The sequence below is a fragment of the Nilaparvata lugens genome, chromosome 10 (genome assembly GCF_014356525.2).
Source record: "Nilaparvata lugens isolate BPH chromosome 10, ASM1435652v1, whole genome shotgun sequence".
In the NCBI taxonomy this organism is placed as follows: domain Eukaryota; kingdom Metazoa; phylum Arthropoda; class Insecta; order Hemiptera; family Delphacidae; genus Nilaparvata; species Nilaparvata lugens.
The window spans coordinates 37,096,073-37,118,910 of record NC_052513.1 but is presented as its reverse complement, the minus strand read 5'-3'; the positions used below and the strand labels follow the sequence as shown (position 1 = coordinate 37,118,910).

At 35.4% G+C, this 22,838-nt stretch overlaps 2 protein-coding genes across 4 annotated transcripts; one reads left to right on the top strand and one right to left on the bottom strand.

Annotated features, from left to right (window-relative positions):
* The first annotated feature begins 118 nt into the window (after positions 1-118).
* LOC111052151 (E3 ubiquitin-protein ligase MARCHF2) lies at positions 119-11,482 on the top strand. 2 transcript variants are annotated; one of them, XM_039436798.1, is made up of 5 exons: positions 119-449; positions 1,969-2,160; positions 3,765-3,997; positions 6,095-6,275; positions 9,356-11,482. In XM_039436798.1, the coding sequence occupies exons 2-5, from the start codon at positions 2,038-2,040 to the stop codon at positions 9,599-9,601; spliced, it is 783 nt and encodes a 260-aa protein (XP_039292732.1). In that variant the 5' UTR covers positions 119-449; positions 1,969-2,037; the 3' UTR covers positions 9,602-11,482. The 2 variants fall into 2 exon arrangements, with proteins under 2 accessions (XP_039292732.1, XP_039292731.1); XM_039436797.1 differs by having other exon boundaries at positions 319-449; positions 9,353-11,482.
* On the bottom strand, positions 10,533-22,678 carry LOC111052147 (serine-rich adhesin for platelets). 2 transcript variants are annotated; one of them, XM_039436795.1, is made up of 4 exons: positions 22,181-22,678; positions 17,589-17,791; positions 15,323-15,663; positions 10,533-13,494 (listed from the first exon to the last, which is right to left on the bottom strand). In XM_039436795.1, the coding sequence occupies exons 1-4, from the start codon at positions 22,377-22,379 to the stop codon at positions 11,565-11,567; spliced, it is 2,673 nt and encodes an 890-aa protein (XP_039292729.1). In that variant the 5' UTR covers positions 22,380-22,678; the 3' UTR covers positions 10,533-11,564. The 2 variants fall into 2 exon arrangements, with proteins under 2 accessions (XP_039292729.1, XP_039292730.1); XM_039436796.1 differs by having other exon boundaries at positions 17,589-17,788; positions 22,181-22,627.
* Positions 22,679-22,838: the final 160 nt, after the last annotated feature.

Genomic DNA, 22,838 nt, shown 5'->3' with positions numbered 1-22,838 from the left:
TTTTCTGTATAGGGCTACTTGTAATATAAATATAAATAAAATAAAAATCTCAGTACCCTTTTTTTCGGCATAAATGTCCGAAACATGTTGTGATAAAATATTTCAAAAAAAGGGTACTGAGATTTTTATTTTATTTATATTCAAGTTACTGATTCTATTATTTTTCGAATATAGCTATTATGAGTAGGCTAATAGCACAGAGAAAGATAGAGAGGATAAATAAAAAAAATCCTCTATTCTTATTAGCACATTCAATTCAACCCTCAACCAAATTTATTCATGAAAGTTTTGAACTCTTGTTAAATTCAATAAAAGAAACCATGTTGTTGATTCTTCAAAACTTTTTGAGCTCCATGGTAACAAAAAACAAGAAAAACTTGATCAGTGAAGGAAGTTTGAATAATAAATTATGTAGTGACACAGGACAAAGAAACGCTCTATACATTCAGGTAAATCTTTACAATTTTTATAATAATCATATCTGGTAGAATTTAAAGATTATCTTTTACAGAAAAATGAGAGATTCCACTCGTATCAATAAAGTGATTACAATTTGCTTCAAAATAACTGTTGTTCAAGTTTATGGTCCGTAGAAATTTCATTCAAATTTCATTCATTTTCAGCACATGGTTTTTATTTGGATTTTATATAAGTATACAACATGTGGCTCAAAACAGCTTGCTTTTCTATCATCAACTTTCCTATTAAATTTCTACATTAGAACAGATGTTATGTTAATCTTTCTTTTACTGTTATCCCAAGCCGATAGTTCACGTAGTTCTTTCCCATGCAGCAGTGTGACGCTGGTAGTCTATCCATTTGTGCCGTTCCTACACTCTCACCCCAACAAAACAGTAAAAATTGACAATAATCGACAGTAATCGGCTTGAGATAACAGTAAAAGTTGTGACATAAATTTCCTATACCATGGTATATCTACTTACGCTATTGTTTCTCTATGGTTCCATCCACACATTGACATTTACCATTCTGTTTTCAATTTGATATTGTGGTAGATTTGCGTAATAAATAAAAAATATTGATATCATTTTCACAACTTCTTTGAATCAGAACATACAGTATATAGTAGAGCAGCAAAAGTTGAGTTTAGAAAAAAGTTAGCTGAGAGTGTTTAAAATAATGCATGCATTTAAATGTGTCAGAAAACGGTGGAGCGACAAAGGTAGGGTAGAAGGTAGAAGGAAGCGCAGACCCGGAGACATTTAGAAATAACTTATTAAGAAAGAAACTCATTAACAAATAAATATAAATAATTAACATTCAAATAAATAACTTATTATTTTTAACACTCTGCTACCTTTTCTGCTACACTCTATCTTCGGCGCTCCATTATGTTTTGATCCTCACTTTATTTATTGAAATGGTAAAAATCTATTTTATAGAGTTTACTGGAGATAATGGAGTGGTACGGAAGATATTCACAGTAATTTATTATACAATTAAAAGAATCACTTGTATGGGTTATTTTATTAAAATCATTAGAAACAATATAAAAACATGAATTACCTTTATTTATGAGCTATTGTAATTCATGAATAAAAAGGTATAAATGAATAAATTTTAAATAAAAGGCTACCTTACTTCATGCTTTTATATTGTTTTTTATGATAAGATTAATAATTATTATACTTTTGTTATTTATTGAAGTGGCTGCTAATTTATATTTTTTTCTTTGAAGTCAATCAATTCATCTACTCTAGCTTTCTCTTTCTCGACTTTTTCTATTCATCTATTACCTAATTTTCAGTTTTTGTTTAGTTACTGATTTCATCTTATAATAACTTGCATTTTCATACTTTCAATATAAATTCAGCATTTTACATACCTTTCCACTGCTTTTATCCATCTTTAAAAAGTGGTTTGGAATTAAACATTTTAAAAACGATTTCATTGATTGATGATTTGATTTCCATCAAATGATTCATTTTATTGAATGATTGATTACAGTCAACACACATCATCCAGACACCAAAATTACTGACAGTGGGAATGCCACTAAGATTTTAAATTACAACAATGAACAACACAAACAATACTGAAATTATGTCGAACAATAGTGAAGTTGAAGATTTCCACAGCTGTGAAATTGATTTACGAAACCCTGAGGTGCAGTTGGCTTCAAAAGAAAAAGTCGAACAGGTAGGTTCAACTTGAAAAATGTGATTGAATAAAGCTGCGTTTACACTGGAGTTAATAACAAAAAGAGTAATAACTGATGTTAATAACAACAGTCATTAACATTATGTTAATAACATTTTCTTCGACAACAAGGATTTTTCTGTTAAAACACGAGTTATTAGCTTTTGTTAAGAGACATTTTTGACGATTCAGACAAGTTAATTACTTTTTGTTAATAGCTCGTGTTATTAACTCCGGTGTAAACGCAGCTTCAGTTGTTACATTAGCGGGCTTATACCTTATTTTGTGGGATATGTATACGAATCATTTTTTTAATTGATTCTCCAATATCCAATCCATATATTGTTATACTTTTATTGTATCTATGATTTTATTCTTCGCTATCTAATTGTTTTTTTCATGTAAATAACAACATTCTATCAACAATCTATCTACTCTAGGGTACTAGTTGAAAAAAATTTCCTTTGAATATTTTATTCTTGATAATGCACGAGATAGAATCTCGTATCTATTGTCTCATTCCATCTATCATTCTATACAGCTTCACATGACTTAACGTACCGGTATCTATTTTTGCATTATATAAATTTCTTCAAAAGATATTTCTATTAATATATGCTATATCCAGGTGCGGACTTAGGGTGAATAGCGCCTTAGGCTACTCACAGATTTGCGCCCCTATATATTTGGCGCCTCCAAATATTTTGCACCTTTAGCTATAGCCCAGTCAGCCCATTTATAATGTGGGGACTGGATGCTAGCCACGCCCCCCCTCACCCATTTATGCACATGCAACAGGTTGTTTTTTGAAAACAGTTTTTTGCCTCTGACTCTGTTCCACAGGAGGTTTTTTTGATTTTCGAGGGTTGTCATACTTGAAGCACCTCTTGCTTCATCTCTTCATGTGCAAAAACTAGGCTCCAAAATGATCCCAGTCATTTTTATAGGTGATTTTTTTCAAAAAATAGAATTTTGTCCTTGGCTTCTCCCCCATCTAATTCTGGCATGATAAACTATAATCTTTATTTATTATTTCTGTTGAAATAAACAGTTTTCGTACACAAACTTGAGCTATTTAATTTTAATTCAATTCAATCATTTTTTGCTTTTAGAAAAAACGACTAGCAGTCAATTATTTTACAATAAATGAATTAATCACTCACTGTGACCACGAGTTCTTTCGGCAGGTCCGCCATCTTCTTGGTTGTACTCATAGACAGGTAGAAGGATAGGATGGCAATTTTTAGTGTGCTATTGGTGTCTATTGGATTAGTGTCTGTTGGTGCTGTTGGTGTCAAACCACAACAAACCCAATAGACACCAATAAAAGTGATTTAATAATAAGCAGTTCGTGATGGAAAACAACATTGAAGAATTCAATCATTTTATTCAATCAATCAGAATTACACAACTTACAGAAAAGTACCACAGGCTTATAAGTCCAAAACGGTTCCAATTCTAATTTATACAACAGTCCAGATGTAGCTAGGATATGTGTCACTTAACCTTCATCAATTACATATTCTAACATGATAAACGCTATTATTTGATTCCAACCTGATATCCTCATCTCATTTCTCCATTAATTTGATTCTGTTCATCAGGACCACCCTACTACCGCGCTGCTAACGGCCACAGAATCGACAGAGTCAGCAAATTTCTGCCGCATCTGTCACGATTTCAGTGATAACGGCAACGAACCGCTGCTGAGTCCTTGCCGGTGCAAAGGGACGCTCTCATTGGTCCACAGATCCTGTCTCGAGACCTGGTTGGCTGCTTCGGACTCCAGCTACTGCGAGCTCTGTGGCTCCCGCTACGTCACTGTCAGGACTCTCAAGTGAGAAACAATAGTGTGAATAGATATCCCATGGTATAGGGCGTCTATGTCACAACTTTTATTGTTATCTCAAGCCGATTACTGTCGATTTCTACTGTTTTGATCGGGTAAGAGTGTATGAACGGCACAATATGACGTCATAAAGCTTCACTAGAAAGAACTACGTGGACTATCAGCTTGAGATAACAGTAAAAGTTGCGACATAAAAGCCCTATACCATGGGATATCTACTTAAGCTATTGTTCCTCTATGGTACAACACAGAGCAAAGTGAGGTCCACGTTATAATATCAGTGTTTGATTAGCAATAATGGTATTGCTATCCTTGTCTATCATTTAACAAAGCGGATAGCGCTATCTTCTTTTCGCTTTGCTCTGTTACCAGATCGTCTTTTAACAATGTAGAATTAATAAATTATTACATCTTAATTATGGAAATTCATTATGAAATAATTGAAAAATATAATTTATTGCCGATGCTCTGTCTTGTCAATGCCTTCTATAGACGGTAGCTGATACAGGTTTATTGATGTAAGATTAACTGTTCATTCTCGTTAAAAATATAATTGATTATTTTAAACGATAATGAACAGATAATATTACATTAATAAACCTGTATCAGCTACCGTCTATAGAAGGCATTGAGAAGACAGAGGATCGGCAACGTTGTTCTCCTATCTTTCTCCACTGCCATTATAACGTGGACCTCACTATAGTTAATTTATATTGTATTGTTAATTGAACCTGTATCAGCTACCGTCTATAGAAGGCATTGAGAAGACAGAGGATCGGCAACGTTGTTCTCCTATCTTTCTCCACTGCCATTATAACGTGGACCTCACTATAGTTAATTGATATTAACTTGAATGATAACCATTAGTCGAAAGTCCCCATTTGTATGAAACCACGCTAAGCTCTGACTTATCAGATACCGTATCTGATATTTTAGTGATAATTAGTGATGTTTAGCTTGTGACAAAAAATAATAAAATTAATTAAAGTTGATGATTCTAACTACTGGAGGACTTTCTCATCAAATAAACGTTGATTAATTAATATAATTTCTCATTAGTTGAAAATCCCCATTTGCATGAAGTCCACATTTATTGTATATGAATCCACGGTAAGCTCTGACTTATCAGATCTATACTAGATATCTGATGAGATAATTAGTGATGTATAGCTTGAGACAAATAATAAAATGAACTAAATTTAATGTTTCTAACTACTGGAGGGCTTTCTGATTTTATAATATTGGTGATGTAGGCCTATAAAATTGTGACAAACAATAAAATGAATTAAATTTAATTATTATAACTACTGGAGGACTTTTTCATCTAATAAACGTTGATTAATCTAGGAATGTTATCACCTCATTATCAATTACTATCAAAAACTGAATTTTTCCTCTCAAATGAACTAGTTTGTCAATAATAAAAGAATAATAATTTATATTATAGTGGATTGGCATTGATATAAATACTACTGTTTGTCAGATTATTTTTTTATTGATAGTCAATTTTGTTTATTTTTTGGTTTGATAGGATAAAATTTTTGTTTTGCCTCTATCATTATTATATATGTTTAAATTGGTACCTATTCTTAGGGCCGTTTGCATAGTCAAAGCTTAAACGAAATTAAATCAGCTGGTGGCTTAAACTCAAAATGAACTACATTATAACAAACGAGACTTGATACGGATTTAATCCAGTTTAAAATGAAATTTAGTTTGCACAGTGACAGTTTAAACTAAATTTCATTTTAAACTGGATTAAATCCGTATCAAGTTTAGCTTGCACAGTGACAGTTTAAATTAAATTTAATTTTAAACTGGATTAAATCCGTATCAAGTCTATTTTGTTAAAATGTGTTTCATTTTGAGTTTAAGCCACCACCTGATTAAATCGAGTTTAAGCGTTGACTGTGCGAACGGCCCTTAGTGTTTCAATTTTTTATCATTTTGTAGGCCTAAGCGTTTTTGAACGCATAAAAACTCATAGCCAACACACAAGTTTGCTTTACTGACTGTGCCTTGTGCCAATTTATATTATTTTTTAAATTTGAAATGTATTATATATTTTTTTTCAATTCCTAATAGGTATCCATGGCGTGTGACGTCAGTTCTGCGCTGGCTGCAAAGCGCCGAGAGTCGTCGTGACGCCCGTGAATTGGCGCTTGATCTGATGACGTTCTTTGTGTTCACACCTATGGCAGTGGTCTGCACCTACCTGGGCATGTTCGCTGCCGAAAACTACTACCTATACGAGATCGAAATCAGGGTAAATTTTAAATCGCAATTCAAATCTTATCAGAATCTTTATTTCTATACAGAGTATCCCACGAGGGATGTAACAGCCGAAGACCATATTAGGTTCTACATGAGATTTCCAACAAAAAATGTCTAGTAAAAATTTCTGATATCGACCTTAGTTTTCGAGTTATATCAATTTTTCTATATATTATTTTGAAAAACGTCAATAACTAGAAAACACAATCAGATTATTTTTTATTGATGGTGGCTTAAACTCAAAATGAAACACATTATAACAAACGAGACATATCAGTCAAAATATAATTTCAAGGATATAAATAGAAATATGAATCTCAGTACCCTTTTTGAATTATTTTATCACAGCATGTTTCGGACATTCATGCCATTTTCAAATATTTTATATATTTTTCTGTCTCTTTCAAACAGAAAAGAGACAATTTTAAGGATATGGTTGAAAAACGAAAGAGATTTCCAATCTGTATCAATTTGTTCTTTTGTTTGAGTCAGGGGCGCCATTCAGGGGTGGCAGGGTGGGGCCTAGGCCCCCCCAAGTACCAGATAAATAATGAAAATACGGATCTATCTACACGAATCCTTAGAATCTCATACTGATTCAATACAACAGCAGTAGTATAATTCCTTCTACAGTATCAACAACGTAGCACAATTGCCTTGAAAGTTTGGATAAAGGTACAGAGTAATAAAGAATATATTTTTCTCTGTGGTATAGTTGAAGCTTAAATATAGAAAGGGTACAATTTATTGATCAGGACACAATAAGTGAATTATTGCATGAATTTCAACTTGAGAATTAACAAGTTGCAAGATGTCACAGTTAAAGCAAAAGATAGGGCACAATCAGACAATCAAAAATTTATGTACAGAGTTGGTGAGAATTATGGGAACAGCTTAATGATTCTTTAGCTTTCTAACTGAAAGTTATTTTCCAATTAGAATATGATCCCCAATGAAATTGTTGAAATTGTCATTGGTAAAAGAAACATTTATCTGATTCCATGATTTTTAAGAAATCTGTTTCAGTGTATTCCTACTTTAGGGCCTCTCTGTAGACCTATATTTCTAATAAATATTCCATGACCCTCTATCCTTTGGGGGTATTCCTTTCCTCCCTCATACCTCTTGGATTTTGCCCCCCCCCTAGCAGTTTGGTGAAATGGCGCCACTGTGTTTCACGTTTTTGAAATTTTCATGATCGTTTCAAACGACGGTTTGAAATTTGGCTCTGAATTCGACGAAATTTTTCAACCTTGAGCTCTCATAAGAGTTTAAAAGCGTCAAACAAAGGAGCAAATAAGGCTTATATTAATCTATCTTTTGGAAATGTTGTCCTATTTCCAACCATATCCTTAGAATTAGATTTTCACTGATAGTTTTCTGGTTATTGAAGTTTTTCAACAATATCGAAGAATTTATAAATCTCAAAAACTAAGGTCAATACCGTATAAGAAAATGTTACTAGAAATTTGTTGTTACCGTACAAATCTCATGTAGAATTCAGTCTTCGACTACGTTACACCTTTTGTGGAACATTCTTTATAAAATAATTTACAATTACATAGCATCATTAAAAGAGAAAACCATGTAGCCTACCATATTCTAAAAGCATGGGTCCGACTCCGACAGGTGTTGGCCTAGTGGTCTGGGACGTTACAACCTCCATCCAGTCTGTTATAGCACCGCCTAATTCGTGGTTCGCATTCTTTTAGTATTGCATATTATGTAGATTTCTTACAAACCTATATCTGATTTTCTCAAATGTTTTATTTATTTCAAATTGTATTTTCAACTGGATCAAGGCGAATCCAGAGAGGCTTAAGTTCTGCTTTGGGTGTTCAATTCACACCTTATAACAAGAGTGATCCAAAAATCACTTCGCCTATGTTAATAAGTAATCTAACTGTCTTGATGGGTACAGTGGTGAGTTTTGGGTCACTCTGTATATTCTGGAAGGTGATGCCTGACCTTCTAGACTCAATTCTGTATCCACCACTGAATATATAGAATGATCCAAAAATCACTTCCCATATGAGAGCTTTATGATGGATAGTGATTTTTGGGCCACTCTGTATATTCTGGAAGGTGATCCCTGACCCTCTAAACTCAATCCTGGATACGCCACTGAATTGTATATACAGAGTGATCCAAAAATCACTACCCCCGTGATCTTAACCCTAGAGAGGTCGCGCTGGGTGGATTAGACCAGGTGCTGTAATATGTGACAGAGTACGATAAAATTTGAGATTCTATTGTTGGATTTTCTAGTCTTTCTTGGTCACTCACGTCTTTCCTCTTTTTAACACTTTCTAAAAGTCTCAAAACTCGTTCCTCTTTCATTTCATTCATGTTGGAGAAGTAAAAGTAGCACACACAAGGAGTCGCGCTGGGTGGATTCGACCAGTAATTGTTGAAAAGCGTGTATGACAGTGACTGGGACAATGGAAATAAGGCGCCAACCGCATCACTGTCTAGTGGGTGAGTCCATTTGAAGGTACTGAGGAGGGGGGATGCATACTTTTCATGAGTGCAAAGAAATTACCTAGATCAGTTATGACTGGGTGCAAAGACCAGGCGCGACCCCTCCCGGGTTGAGTAACTTAAGCTCTATTATGGATATCGTCAGTCATCATCAATAATTTAACATTAGATACAGAGTGATCCAAAAGTCACTACCTATATGAAATTATGTCGTAACATCCTTGTTGCATTTTAATCGTAATTAATCCCACGAGAACCAATCAGATAAGCCCTCTTATCAAGAAGGTCTTCTCTGATTGGTTCTCGTGAAATAAATCACGGTTAAAATTTAACCAGCTTCTGTGCAACCGGGCCCTAATGTTCAATATGGTTAGTGACTTCTGGGTCACTCTGTGTATCCTGGGATGAGGTGATCCCTGACTCCCTTATCTACTCAATCCTAGATCCGTCACTGAATTGGGTGGAACTCACTTCATCAAGATCTCAATACATCAAGTTTTCAGTCTGTCAAACTGCTGTTGCTTTCAGAAAGTTTCTTGAGATCTTGACAAACTGAGACCCTCCCATTGAATTGTCTGTCTGTTTTAGCAGCCAGGAGAGATGTCATCGACAAGATTCGTGGCTCTGCTGGCGGTTAGCATGATGGCAACCCTAGACATGGCCTACCTGTCATGGCTGATGCTGCGCACGCATCACCACATGTACCAGTGGCGCTCCTGGTGGCGGCGACAGTGTATCGTCAAACTCGTCTTGGCGCCAAATTCAAATTCTGGGCGCGAACAGCATGGAACCGCTGGTTTAGTGAGCGGTGTCAACTCTAGCACGAGTTTGCAATGATAACGGGAGTTGTTGATGGAGAAAGGACAAGGGTGAGGAGGAAAATAAAGAGAATAATCGACAAAGAAGGAAGTAGAGATGGATGAAAAGAATAATTAGAAGAATGATAAGGAGAAAAATTAGAAAGGTTATTAGGAGAAGGATGAGACGAAGAGTGAGAAGTATCGTAAGAAGGATTAAAAGAGGATAAGAAGAAAAATTTGAAGGATTCTCGGAGAAGAATAAGAAGTCAATTTAGAACGATTAGAAGACGATAAGAAGAAAAATTAGGAGAAGGATTAGAGGTGTAATTAGGAGGGTTGAAGGAGAAATTTGAAGTATTAGATGAAGAATTAAAAGGGTAAGAGGTGAAATTAGGAGAATCAGAAGAAAAATTCAAAGTATTAAAGAATTGAAGATGAAGAATTAGGAAACATAGAATTATTGGAAGAAGGATGAGAAGAAAAATTTGAAGTATCAGATAAAAGGAGAAATTTGAAGAATTAGGAGAAAAAATTAAAGTATCGGATGAAGAATTAGGAGAAGGATGAGACGTAGAATTGGAAGGATAAGAAGAAAAATTTGAAGTATCAGATAAATAATTAAGAGAGGCATCAGAGATAAAATGAGGAGAATTGGAAGGATAAAAAATAATTAAAAGAAGCATAAGAAGAATTAGGAGGATAAAAAAAATTAGAAGGATAAAAAGAAGAAATTTGTTTGAATTGTGGATTCAAAGATCACTGAAATGAACGATGCAAAAATAATCATCCTTGAACGTTTTTAATTTAGCATAGTTTAAGCTTTCTACTTTGATGAGCTATTATTGCATTGTTCTTGGGATCGATCTCCATTACTCATGGTATTCTGTACTAAGCTTATTCCTCACTCACTATAAAGGATACCTGAATTATGAAAACTTGGGTTAATACTCTGAAAGAAAAACGAAAAATGTATGAAAAATTATCAATTTATTAAAATATTCTATACAAAAAGACATCAATCATTGTTATACAATAGCAATAAAACACACTTATTTTCAAGGAACAGAATATTGTCAATTGATGAATAAATAAATACAATATAAATGAATAATGATTACATAAATTTATCAAATAATAGAGATTAAAAGATGGAAACAAAATACTGACAGATATGCCCACAATTGAGACTGTCTCCAGAATTTTAGAACAACTTACAGTACCTCAATTTTATCTTACAACTTCAATTCTTATAACTTGATCTTTTTATCTCAGATAATAAATTAAATTATTTGTTGAGCGTGATGTCTAATTCATATGGTTTGCATCTCAATACAACATACATAACAATTTCCATATCCTAACATATTAAAATAATTGTAAGTTTATTTCAATTCAAAGACAATCAGACAAAACTGAAAATTGGGGTAACGTAATAACTAATAACAGCGATAACTGGAGAAGCCAAAATGTCAATTATCAACAATCGTTACCAACTAGAGAACATGAAAAACACGAATAACTTGTTTACTTACCTAATTTTCACAGTCTTTACTTATTTTCAACACAATATTTTGATTATTTTTCGTTAAAACTAATTTATAAAGAATCTGAAGAAAGTAGTAATAAATGAACATTGAAAAACACAAATTTATTACTTACCACAATAATTTTTAGTCTTCAGTAAATTTCAAACATAGTATATATTTTGTTCTTTGGAAAAACATTTGTAACAACTAACAAGACAACATTGAAAAACACAAAGTAAATTGTACATCTCATCAAGCCTTCGCCAACTTTCAAACATTATGTTTTTTGTCTTTGTACAAACATTCAAGGATAATCAGTTGTGAATACAAAATATAAATTGTGGATTATTTTTTTTAATTTTTCTCAAAGTTTTAATGGACATTTAATAAAACCTACCAATAAGTTGTAGACAAAATTTTTTCAAAGACTTCACACCTTATAACAGTTTTCTCTCTCTATAAAATCAGTCATATTCATGAATCAAACAACATACTCACTTGCTCCTGTACACAAACCGACATAGAATGCGGGGTGAGAATAGTTTTATTCAAATTAGCCGTCTTCTTATTCACTCTAGCATTGGGCGTTTTCAAGCACTTGAAATCCGATTTCAAAGAACTGTAGATGGCGCTGGAATCCTTTGTTTCCACGTTCAACGGCTTTTTCATCGCGGTATGAAACACATCGTCATCCGAACTATTTCCAGCTACAAGGTTGGCAACATCCTCGCACAGTGCAGCCAACGTAGTTGCCTGTTCCTGTTGGAAACTGGTTGCAAACCTGTCGAAGCCGGCAATTTTCTCGTTTTGTCGTCTCACAAACTCATCCTGTTCCCGTTTCAACTGTTCTACAAACTCGGCTTGTTTCCTGGTGAACACCCGCTGACTCTCTTTCAGGCAATCCAAAATGGCGGCCATTTTGTCGCCGATTTTCCCGCCCAAATCAGTGCTGCCATCTGAAATGTTTCCGCCGCGAATTGTCGACTCCAGCAGTGATGTGTTATCGTTTTCGTTGGCCGAAGCTGATGACATCCTTGACCTCAGTTCCTCCTCCTCTTCGATTAGACTCAATTTTTTAATTTTGCCAGCACTTGTGTAACCATTTACAAGTGACGTGTTGTTGCAAGCTGATTCATTGGACACAAATGTTCTGTCTCCATCATCATCTTCATCATTGTTATCACAATCTTCAAAGTTCAGAGTTCGATCAAACTTGCTGCATACCTCCTTCTCATCACTGCCCCCATTCAAATCATTCATCACTTTTGAAGATCCAACCCTATTTCCAACAACTTCCCTATCATTGACAGAGAACGATCTTTCAGCAATACCAACCACAGAATCGTTCAAAAATATTGAAGTAGATCTCTCCTCAACAGTGCCTCTAGTTTCCATCTTATCGTTCACAATTTTCGAGGAGCTTCCATCAATATTCCTAGTTTCAGTTAGGTCATCATCGGTATGTCTATTAGCCTTGACTGACAAATCAATCCTTTTCAATAAGTCATCAATGTGCTTGCTACGACTCAATACATCTGCCACAGATGATTCCTTCTCATCAGAGAACTTCTTGTTATCTTTGTCTTTCTTCGAGAAAATGTCATCATCATACTTGTCTTTGTGATTGATGATCAGGTCTGACATTACTGAGGGCCTAGATTTTTTTGTATGATTTTCATTACTGTCACTAGTGTGTAGTGCTACAGAGTATCTGCCTTTAGATTTGCCAGTGGATCTACTATCTAGGTGTGTTTTATGTGAGTGAGAATCCATTTGATTCAACGTTGTTAAATCTGAAGATCGAACTTTTGTGGAAGACCTATCTTGTGTGTGACCTCCCATTTGATCCAATGCTGTTGAATCTGACGATCGTACACGGTGACTTTTCCGGTCCTGTGTGTCAACTCCCATCTGATCCAATGCAGATGAACGACGACTTTGACGGTCCTGTCTGTCAGCTCCCATCTGATCCAATGCTGATGAACGACGACTTTGACGGTCCTGTCTGTCAGCTCCCATTTGATCCAATGCTGATGAATCTGAAGATCGTACACGGTGAATATTCCGGTCCTGTGAGTCTGATCGAACGTTCGTGGATGATTTTTTCGAAACAAACAAATCCCCGGACAACGGCGCAACACTCTCACAGCGTGTCTTGCACATCTCTTCGAACTGCATTTCGGATGCAGCTCGGAGTGCATCGCGGCTGGATGCAGTTGCAGTTGCAGCTATGCCATTGGTGAGGTCGGTGGTAGACAGGCTTCGGCGAATATCGGATGTTGGCTCTGGTTCGGTGGCCGCGCGTAGCGAGGCTGACAGACTGCTGCTGAGTGAGAGGGAAGAGGAGGAGCGCAGAATAGGTTCCACCGGAGAGAGGACCGGTTGACGAGTGGATGAGTAATCCCTGAAAAATATATTCATTCAAATTTTAATTTTTCCAATTCACAATATTACAAGCAAATTTAAAATATCACAATGTTCAAAATATACACGATGTCCCACAAAGAGGTTTACACGTTTAATTTTTAGGTGCGTACAGATATACGCGCCGCGAACATGAGCAATTCACTTTTAATCAGCTGATGCCAAGCTTTTTATATCTGTATCTAACCAGCTTTTTATATCTGTATATCTTTTTCTATCTGTATTTTTACAGAAACGGTTAGATACATATATAAAAAGCTGGGCATCAGCTGATTAAAAAAGTGAATTGCTCATGTTCGCGGCGCGTATATCTGTACGCACCTCTATATCACGTGCCCATTCATGCACCGAATGTTTTCAAATTTTACACAGTTTACAAAGTAGGTTCTAAAAATATTCTGGGAAAATTTCAGCTCCCTAATTTTCGTAGGAACAAAATGGCGGCATATTGAACATTTTACCAATTCACTTCCTGGAAAAACTGCTGCCGCAATTTTGTTTCTACGAAGGTTAGGGAGCTGAAATTTTCCCAGAATATTTTTATATTTTTAGAACCTACTTTGTAAACTGGGTAAAATTTAAAAAAAGTTCGGTGCATGAATGGGCACGTAATATAAAATAAAACATGTAAACCGAGGTACTATTTTCTACCTATAAATTACCTTATTTAAAAAGAATACTACTTAAATCTAAATCCTACTTACTATTAGTTCCTCACTACTTTGTATCCCAATACTGAATAACCAATGTCTAATTTTCTTTTGAAGCTATTGAAATTTTCCTCTCCTTTGATTTCTAATGGTATTCTTCTAATGGATTTCTAATAGTTCAAGTTAGAGTGAAACCTCAAGAAGAAATTAAACAATAGACATTACCATAGAGGAAAGATAGCATAGAAGAGATCCTTATGGGCGTTGGTATAGGGCGTTTATGTTCCAAATGTCACTGCTACCTAACTCAAGCCGATAGTCCTAAAGGTATTTTTCCGTGAAACTATGTGACGCTGACAGTCTCTCATACTGTGACGTTCTTACACTCTCACCCGGCCAAAACAATTATTTTCAAATAACACCCGCCCAAAAATTATATTTATTTATTCAAACAGTAATAATAGACAGTAGTCGACAGTATTTGGCTCGAGATAACAAGAATCAGCTTGAAATTTGGAACATAAACAAACTATACTATGGGATTTCTTCTTATGCTATCTATTCTCTATGGCAATATATAACTGACAAAGTTAGTAGCAAAACTGAGTAAAAATGCGGTATTGACTATGTTGTGTAAATTACATGCACGATGCATTCATAAATATTTTGGAAACAATCCAAAGTTGTTAATCAGTAATAATAAATACTACTTGTTGAAATTATAATACTTCACAACTACACACGTAATTGAGGACACTTAAAAAAGGTGCGCACAGATTTACGCGCCATGAACACGAGAAAATCACTTTTCATCAGCTGATTATATCTGTATTTGTACAGAAACGGTAAGATAAAGATATTATGAAAGCGTGGAATTAGCTGATTAAAAGTGAATTGCTCCGCTGCGCGGCGCGTAAATCTGTACGCACCTTAATGGTAGTAAAATAGATGACTATACAAGCCTAAAATGAGAAGAAACTGATTGAAATTTTACAGAAGACCAGTGGAAAAAGATGAGTTATTGTATTTATTAGAATGCACCAATCAAGGTCTGGTTGTATGTTGTTGGAAGAGAAGGTAAACAATTATTTTAAAAATATTGATAATGTAAATAGGTTTTCAAATACGTTCAAAATGAAATATGATCTTGATGCTTACCTGGTAGGTTTGTCACTCGCACCCATAGTCCGTCTCTTACTAGCGCTGGATGTTGTCACACCTCTCCTGTTCAGCCTGACTGACTGGTCCTTCAAGGGCTCCTTAAAGGTGTCCTTATCCTTGAAGGTGTCCCTGAAGGGCTCCTTAAAAGTGTCCTTGTCCTTGAATGTGTCCCTGAAGGGCTCCTTTGTCATGAGGTTGCAAGGCACCAGATGATGGTGGGAGGGGGGCTGTGACGCCCCCATTTCGGCATCCCCCAGGCTGGAGGCGGAATCCAGTTGTTGACGCTTTTTCACCGACTCCACGTCATCCATGAAGAAGACGCCGGTGATGTCTGGGTCCTGTAAAAAAATATATAAAATATGGAAATATATAATATATTCAGTTAAACAATCATAAAAAATAGAAATATAATAAAAATATGAATATATAGGCTAATAAAATATAGAAATATATATATATTCAGTCAAACAATCATCAAGATTATTAGACGTTTCCAATATATTATCTTTTTTGCTCTTTCTCTCACACAATTAGCTCACAGGTTATCTGGATTATGTGATATCTGACTTCACTAAATAAAAGCAATATTGCAAACTAGGGTTTTGCACAGAATATAGAAAATTGTTATTGTAGGCTTATCATCAACATTTGTAATCCAGTAGCGCTATCAAAAGTCTTCCAAGAATCGAAGGATAAATATTGAAGAGACAAATTATTGAATTGATTTTAATCTATTAAAAGACAGGTATCTTTATTCAAATCATTCATTTATTCATACAATAAGTATGATCGAAGGAAAAATAAGGTAACCTTGTGCTATACCTCTCCCAAATTTAGATAAGGTTACACATAGTCCGAAATAGGTCAAGTCTTTGTAGTTCTCCACTTCAAAAAATGTTCAGTCTTTAAATATGTTCACAAAGTTGATTTTTAAATTTAGATGCTTCAAAACCAAAAATACGTATCTAGGTGAACGTATGTGTTAATCAACCACTTGTCTTCATCACGATTAAACTTTTGATGCAGGTCACAATTTATAAAATAAAAAAAATGATGAGAGTAGTCTCGTTTAAGTATAAATGGTCGAGAATAATTCAAGTCATTAATTACCAGTTGCCAACAAAATTATAATAGTTATGTCTTAATGATTGAAATCATAATCTTCCAAGGAGTTAGAATATAATATATTCTAATTTGGATATCTAGGAGAGACGATAACATATAATCTTAGTGAGAAGGCCTCATGGAAGGCCAGAATTTCAAAGCTTTCCAAGGGACAGCATGTAACTAGGAAAATTTATTTTTCAATGATTGACATATTCATTTTCTTGACGAATAAAATATAATTGATTAACGATATTTCAAACAAGTATGAACAGTTGAAATTACATCAGATATGCCTGAATCAGTTGTCCACTATAGAAGAGAGTGGCAAAGCGGAGAATCGGCAATGCTGTTTCCTATCTTTCTCCACTGAAATTTTATGTGAACCTCACTATAAAGATGTCCAAACAATTCTCCTTCTTGAATGGTTACAGCTCGTCCAGCTCATAAAGGATGATAGCTATAGTTTGTGCAAGCCTTAGTTTGCAGCTCATAAAGGATGAATACTCTGAATTGATCAGTTGCGACCTGAAAACTCTGACACCAGACCGAGCCAGCCAGGTCACACGATATTATTATATTTTATAGTATAGATTGCTCTTATGGAGTACACCGCTGCCAGATTTCACAGAATCCATAGAGCCTGTGAAATAATTATGCGAAAAAGAGAGCGTAGACCTTATTGATAGAATCAGCATAAAAGCGGCAACAGTGTGCTCCCATTGATTTGAGTCTAGATCTTGCCACTTAGCTGCAAAGCGCTCAAAACTATTGTCTACGAATTGTTCCTTTGAAATAGCTTTGGCCATGAAGCTCCGTGCTGAAAACTAAAGTTTGCTAGGACAATACATAATATAGGCCTATGAATGATTGACAAAGATTAAGCCGACCCTTGCTCCCCCACGCGCAGGCACACACGCCCAGCCTACCTGCCCCGTTGATATACTACGTAGTATACAGATAGATAGACCGTCCCTTTACTCACATACACAAAAGGAGACTGCGCTTGTGTGTGTGAGTAGTAGTAGGAGGGTCGGCCTAATCCTTCAGAGCTCATGCCTGTTTGGACAGAGTATAATGGTCACACCTCCAGCTCGTGAAGGATGAATACTATAGGAGATATGAATGAAGGACACTTTCAGGTGTCCTCCGAACCCACCTCCTTCCTCGCCGACCCCTCACTACTGGACGAGGGCGCGCTACAGCTGGTGCTTCCCAGATCATTTTCGTCCAGCGACTGACCACTGCCAACGCTCTCCTTCAACTGGTTCGCAAACGGGTTCAACGGATTGATTCCGTTCGTCCTCGCGAAATGGCGTAGAACATCGTCTGCTATCGGCTTCCTGGCGGCTCCAGCTGCTGCTAGAAACGGAAATCGACTATTAGAATCGAGAAACTGACAGAAATCAATCATTTTTTATTGAAAAAAGCAGTCGAGATTGATAAATTCAATCTAAAGTTGACAAATATGGAATAGAATATTAATAAAACAAAATAAATCTTATAGCACCCTTTATTTAAAAAAAAAAACTTTAAAATAGTTGAACAACTAGTTTCGGTGATATATTACACCATCTTCAGGTTGTTCAACTATTTTGAAGTTTTTTTAAAAATAAAGGGTGCTATAAGATTTATTTTGTTTTATTAATTTAAAAGTAGCCCATGTCAATAAGTGTTTTATAGAATAGAATATTTATTTCGCCAAAATACAATAAACATAAGACAAATGTAAATTATATTAAATCTGAAACTTTATCCTTGAACACAAACTGGATATTGAGGATTCATGTCGTGTGGAGAGGAAAATCATGAGGAGAATAATTGATCCAAGGAAAACGGAAGAAGGTTATAGACTGCAAAAGAACTGCGTTGTGGGAAATTACTCGAAAGTATCTGCCGATATCAAAAGGAAGAGATTAAATTTCTATGGACATTTGATGAGACTGCCGGAGGGGAGTCTTGATGCAACCTATCCGGCATTGCTGGTATTGGTGAAGTGGAAGGTAATTCAGGTAATAATAATAGGGATCGAATGACGAAGAGAATCCTACTTTTTGTTAATAGCAAAAAAGAAGACGGGGGGAAATTGGATTAAAAATGTACAGAAGGGACTTATCTGATGCAGGAATTGATGATGACATAATATTTGACAGAAATTATGAAGGAGTGTTGAAAAATTTCAACACTTCAGAAGGAGAAGTGTTGAATTCAATTCAATTGAATTCAGAAGGAGTGTTGCAATTCAAAAGGAGTTGAATTCAGAAGGAGTGTTGCAAAGTGGGAAATACGCCCCGTGGAAATTAAGAGAAGAAATGTAGTCTTTTCCCACAAGAAAGAAGAGAGGCTATATCGGCTAGAATGAAAAAGAAATTGGGAGAATCGAAGGAATAAGGATCTAGAACGGCATCCAAAGTAAATACTTAGCGATTTCCATACAAGGGAATTTGACGCATAATAATAATAAATCTTAATGTTTTGGCACAACCAGCAAAGTCAAAGATTAATAATTTCAATCCACTAAACTCAAAAAGCTTATACATGAGGTGGTTATGTATAAGCTATTACATATAAGTTAGCATATTATGCTAATATTCATTCAAGCCTGAATGTGTGGAATCTATTTAATTTATTGATTAGGAATTTACCTTGTACCGTCTAATGTGAGCTTGTGGAATGTTAGAGATTCATAGTAATAATGTTTATTGATTGTAACGTGGGTACTTTCATTGTTCGCGGTTGAATGCAAATTTATAATTGGATCTTGTTATTAGTTTGGTCTATTGCCAAACATTTTGTTCATGTGGTTTAATTTAGTCATTGTTAGAATTTGTTATACTCAACTCATTTGTATGGTTATACCGTGTACAAATAAAATGATTTATTATTAATAATTTCAATCGAAGCAAGTCACCAGGCAGTAAGTAGTTCATGGACATTCAATATTATTGTACAATATAATTGAATACTTACTTATAACTGGAAAAAGGACATCATGGACATGTGGTCAGAAGTTATGAGTGGATAGGTACTTCTATCATAGATAAAATATAGCATAAGAAGATATCCCATGATAGCCTATAGGACGTTTATGTTCCAAATTTCACTGTCAACTTGAGCCGATAGTCCATGTAGGTATTTTTCGTGGACCTATGTAACGCTGGTAGTACCTAAAGCTGCGTACAGATATACGCGCCTCCAACCCGCTCCGCCCTCGCACCGATCATGAACGTTACGGGAGATGTTAGCTCTTCTCGCGTTCCACTCTTGCTCCCCGGTCGATCATCAATCGCTCTGCTCGAGTGACGTTCGGTTGCGGAGCAGAGCGAAAGTCTCTACGCACCTTAATACTGTGCCGCTCCTACATTCTCACCCTAATAAAACAGTTATAATGGACAGTAGTTGATTGTAATCGGCTTGTTTCAACTGAAAATCGGGTGAAATTTGTAACATGAACCACCATAAGATCTCATCGTCGTATGCTTTCTTTTCTCTGATTCAATATAGGCCTAACTGTACAATAACAGTACTGGTACCAACTTATAACTGGAGAAACAAATCATAGACACTGTGGCCTGGTGTTATAAGTTGGAACTAATATTGCACAATAATAGTGAACGTCTAAGGACCGCTTCAATTCTCAGTCGCGCATCACATTAGTGTGTGATCACATTGGATGTGTGGGCTATAAGTGCAAGTGCAGTGCATGACGAAGCGTGCAGATAAAAAAAAACAAAATGTGGAAATAGTTATTTGTATATCTAGAGTGAAAAGTGCTGTTTTTTCTCCCTGAGGGAAAAGTTTGAAGCCCGAGGCGAAGCCGAGGGCATAATTTTCCCGAGAGAGAAAAAACATTTTTCACTCGTGATATATACACAACATTTTTCCTCCACCTACATTTTTATAAAAACTGCAAATAAAACAATTTTTAAAAACGTACGAGACCAAACAATGTGTTACAACATAATCTAAAACGTAAACAGCTGGGCTGGCTTGTAATCACAGTTCTCCGCAGACAGTGCTATGCGCTATCTGTCGGCAAAAGTTGTGGCAACAATGGCCGCCACAACTACAACTATGATGAAGTTCCCGTTTCAAATTTGATTAGTTAATGAGGAATATTCGTTGGCTGGTATTTTGAATAACATGGAATATAACTAGTAGTTCTGTGAACAGTAGACCTCACGCAGTATTCTCATCCACAAGTACCTGATTGAAACTATAGACCTTATGGAAATACAGCAATAGACTGGCTTCTCCACACATCTGTGTAATCACTTGTCAGCTGATTTATGATGAATAATTCTGTAGTCTGATTTTTACTCTAATATTGGCGTATGAAGGAGGCTCCTTTTTCCTTTTATATTATCCTTGAAATGCAAAATTTCCAAAAACCTTGTATATAGGCCTACGTCGACGCGCAATTAAAAAAGGAATATACCTGTCAAATTTCATGAAAATCTATTACCGCGTTTCGCCATAAATGCGCAACATAGTAGCATTTAAACATTAAGAGAAATGCCAAACCGTCGACTTGAATCTTAGACCTCACTTCGCTCGGTCAAAAAAATATTTATACATTTTTTTAGTATAGTGATATAAAGTTCTAGCATACAAACATAAGTTTCATACATTGATCAAATGTCTGGTTGAGGTATTAAATTTAGTTGGTTTAATGACTACTCTACATGCCTCCTCATCTGAACTTAGATCTTCTAACCTATTTCAAATGTACGTTTTTAAAATAGAGATGCTTCCCATGTTATTTAAATGGAGTTACTTTTACGCTCAAGAGAGTTTTCCTGTTTTTCGGTTCATGCGTGATCTGACGGGCAGTTGCAAATTAACGCATCCAATGTGGTATCACCCTCAGGAATAGGACACCAGTGGTGTCCCTGTGTGAAGCAAACTAAGACACCGATGGTATCCTAGTGGTGGCAGGATTGGCGAGTCACGAGCCGGACACAAAAACCTGACTAGTTCTGGCGTTTACCTCTGAATAATGTACGCACAAAGACTTGCTCGTAAACATGGTGTTGTGATGTAATGAAGGCCTTATTGCGACAAATACACTAGGGACAAAAGAACCCTAAGTGAGACACCGAATTTTGGCGGATGGACACCAAATGTTGGTATTTCACTTGGTTCATCAGCCCCGCCATGGCTGGGACACCATTAACGTCTTAATGTAATAAGAACCTAAGGATCATAACTTTCAGTTGAGGTGTAGGTGGTTTTGAGCAGATAATCTTTTAGCTGGAAAAGCAAGATATATAAGTTACAGTTCAAATAAAGCATTAATATTTTGATGTGATCTTATACATCTATAGATGTTTCAAGGATCGAGAAATATATCTATCTAATATAAAATTCAAGGTAGCAAATTTTATTATATGCTAATAGCTGGATTATTTTTATAATATATAAGATAACAGTTATAAGTCTACTGCCAAGTTTCATTCAGGAAAAAACAAACTTAGCACATTATCCGGTAGGCCTAAACATGCTTTCCGCAAAACCGTATCGTTACATAGACATAACATGGCATGTTCTGGGCCATGTGGTTTTCCTTATGTTCGATATAATGATACAGAGTAAGTATAAAGCAACTGGCTCTAGTAAATCCTTGTAATTACCATAATAAATTTGAAAACAAAGATTAACTTTGAAAAACATTGTAGATGTGGATGAATTAAGCTTTTGCTTGCGATGAAGAAATTTTGAAAACTTTTTAGCTTGAAATGAAATTATTACCTCTTGTTTTGGTGACTTCATTCTTTGCAGGACTTGTTTCTACAACAGAAGAAACTGTGCTAGCAATGCTCAACCTCACACTTGTTCTTCCCTTGCCCAGAATTGAACTTCGACGTTTAGAACGGCGTGTTATCATATCCATGCTCCAAGGTTTTTCGACACCATTTGATGACTGTTCAGTCTTCAACTGCGAATACATGATTGCCTGCAGATAAACACGTTATTGATTGCGTAATAATTTGAGAGATAACGTTTTAGTTTAACTTTCAGGCTGTTGAAACAGGTTTGAAATGAAACTAATCTATCAAACTGATACTCATACTCTCCGAGAATGTAGAAATATGTGTTCCAACTTTAAAACAATAAGAAAAAACTGTGAATAACAAGTAATAAAACAACTTGGGAATGGAAAATACAAAATAGGCAGACTATTCAAAACAGCAAACTTCAAGGTTTGAGATTCAACATTTCAATTTTCAATTTCAACGGTTTTGGTTTGTCAAGTTGGGCAACATTCCAAAATATATCAGCTGAGAACAAATTCAGCAATCCGCCAATTTTTATGATTGAACTATGTTTAAGGATGAATTATGTTTGTTCAGCTATTTTAGGATTGAAAATAAGTTTAATCAATACTGAATTATAATAATGAACTTTT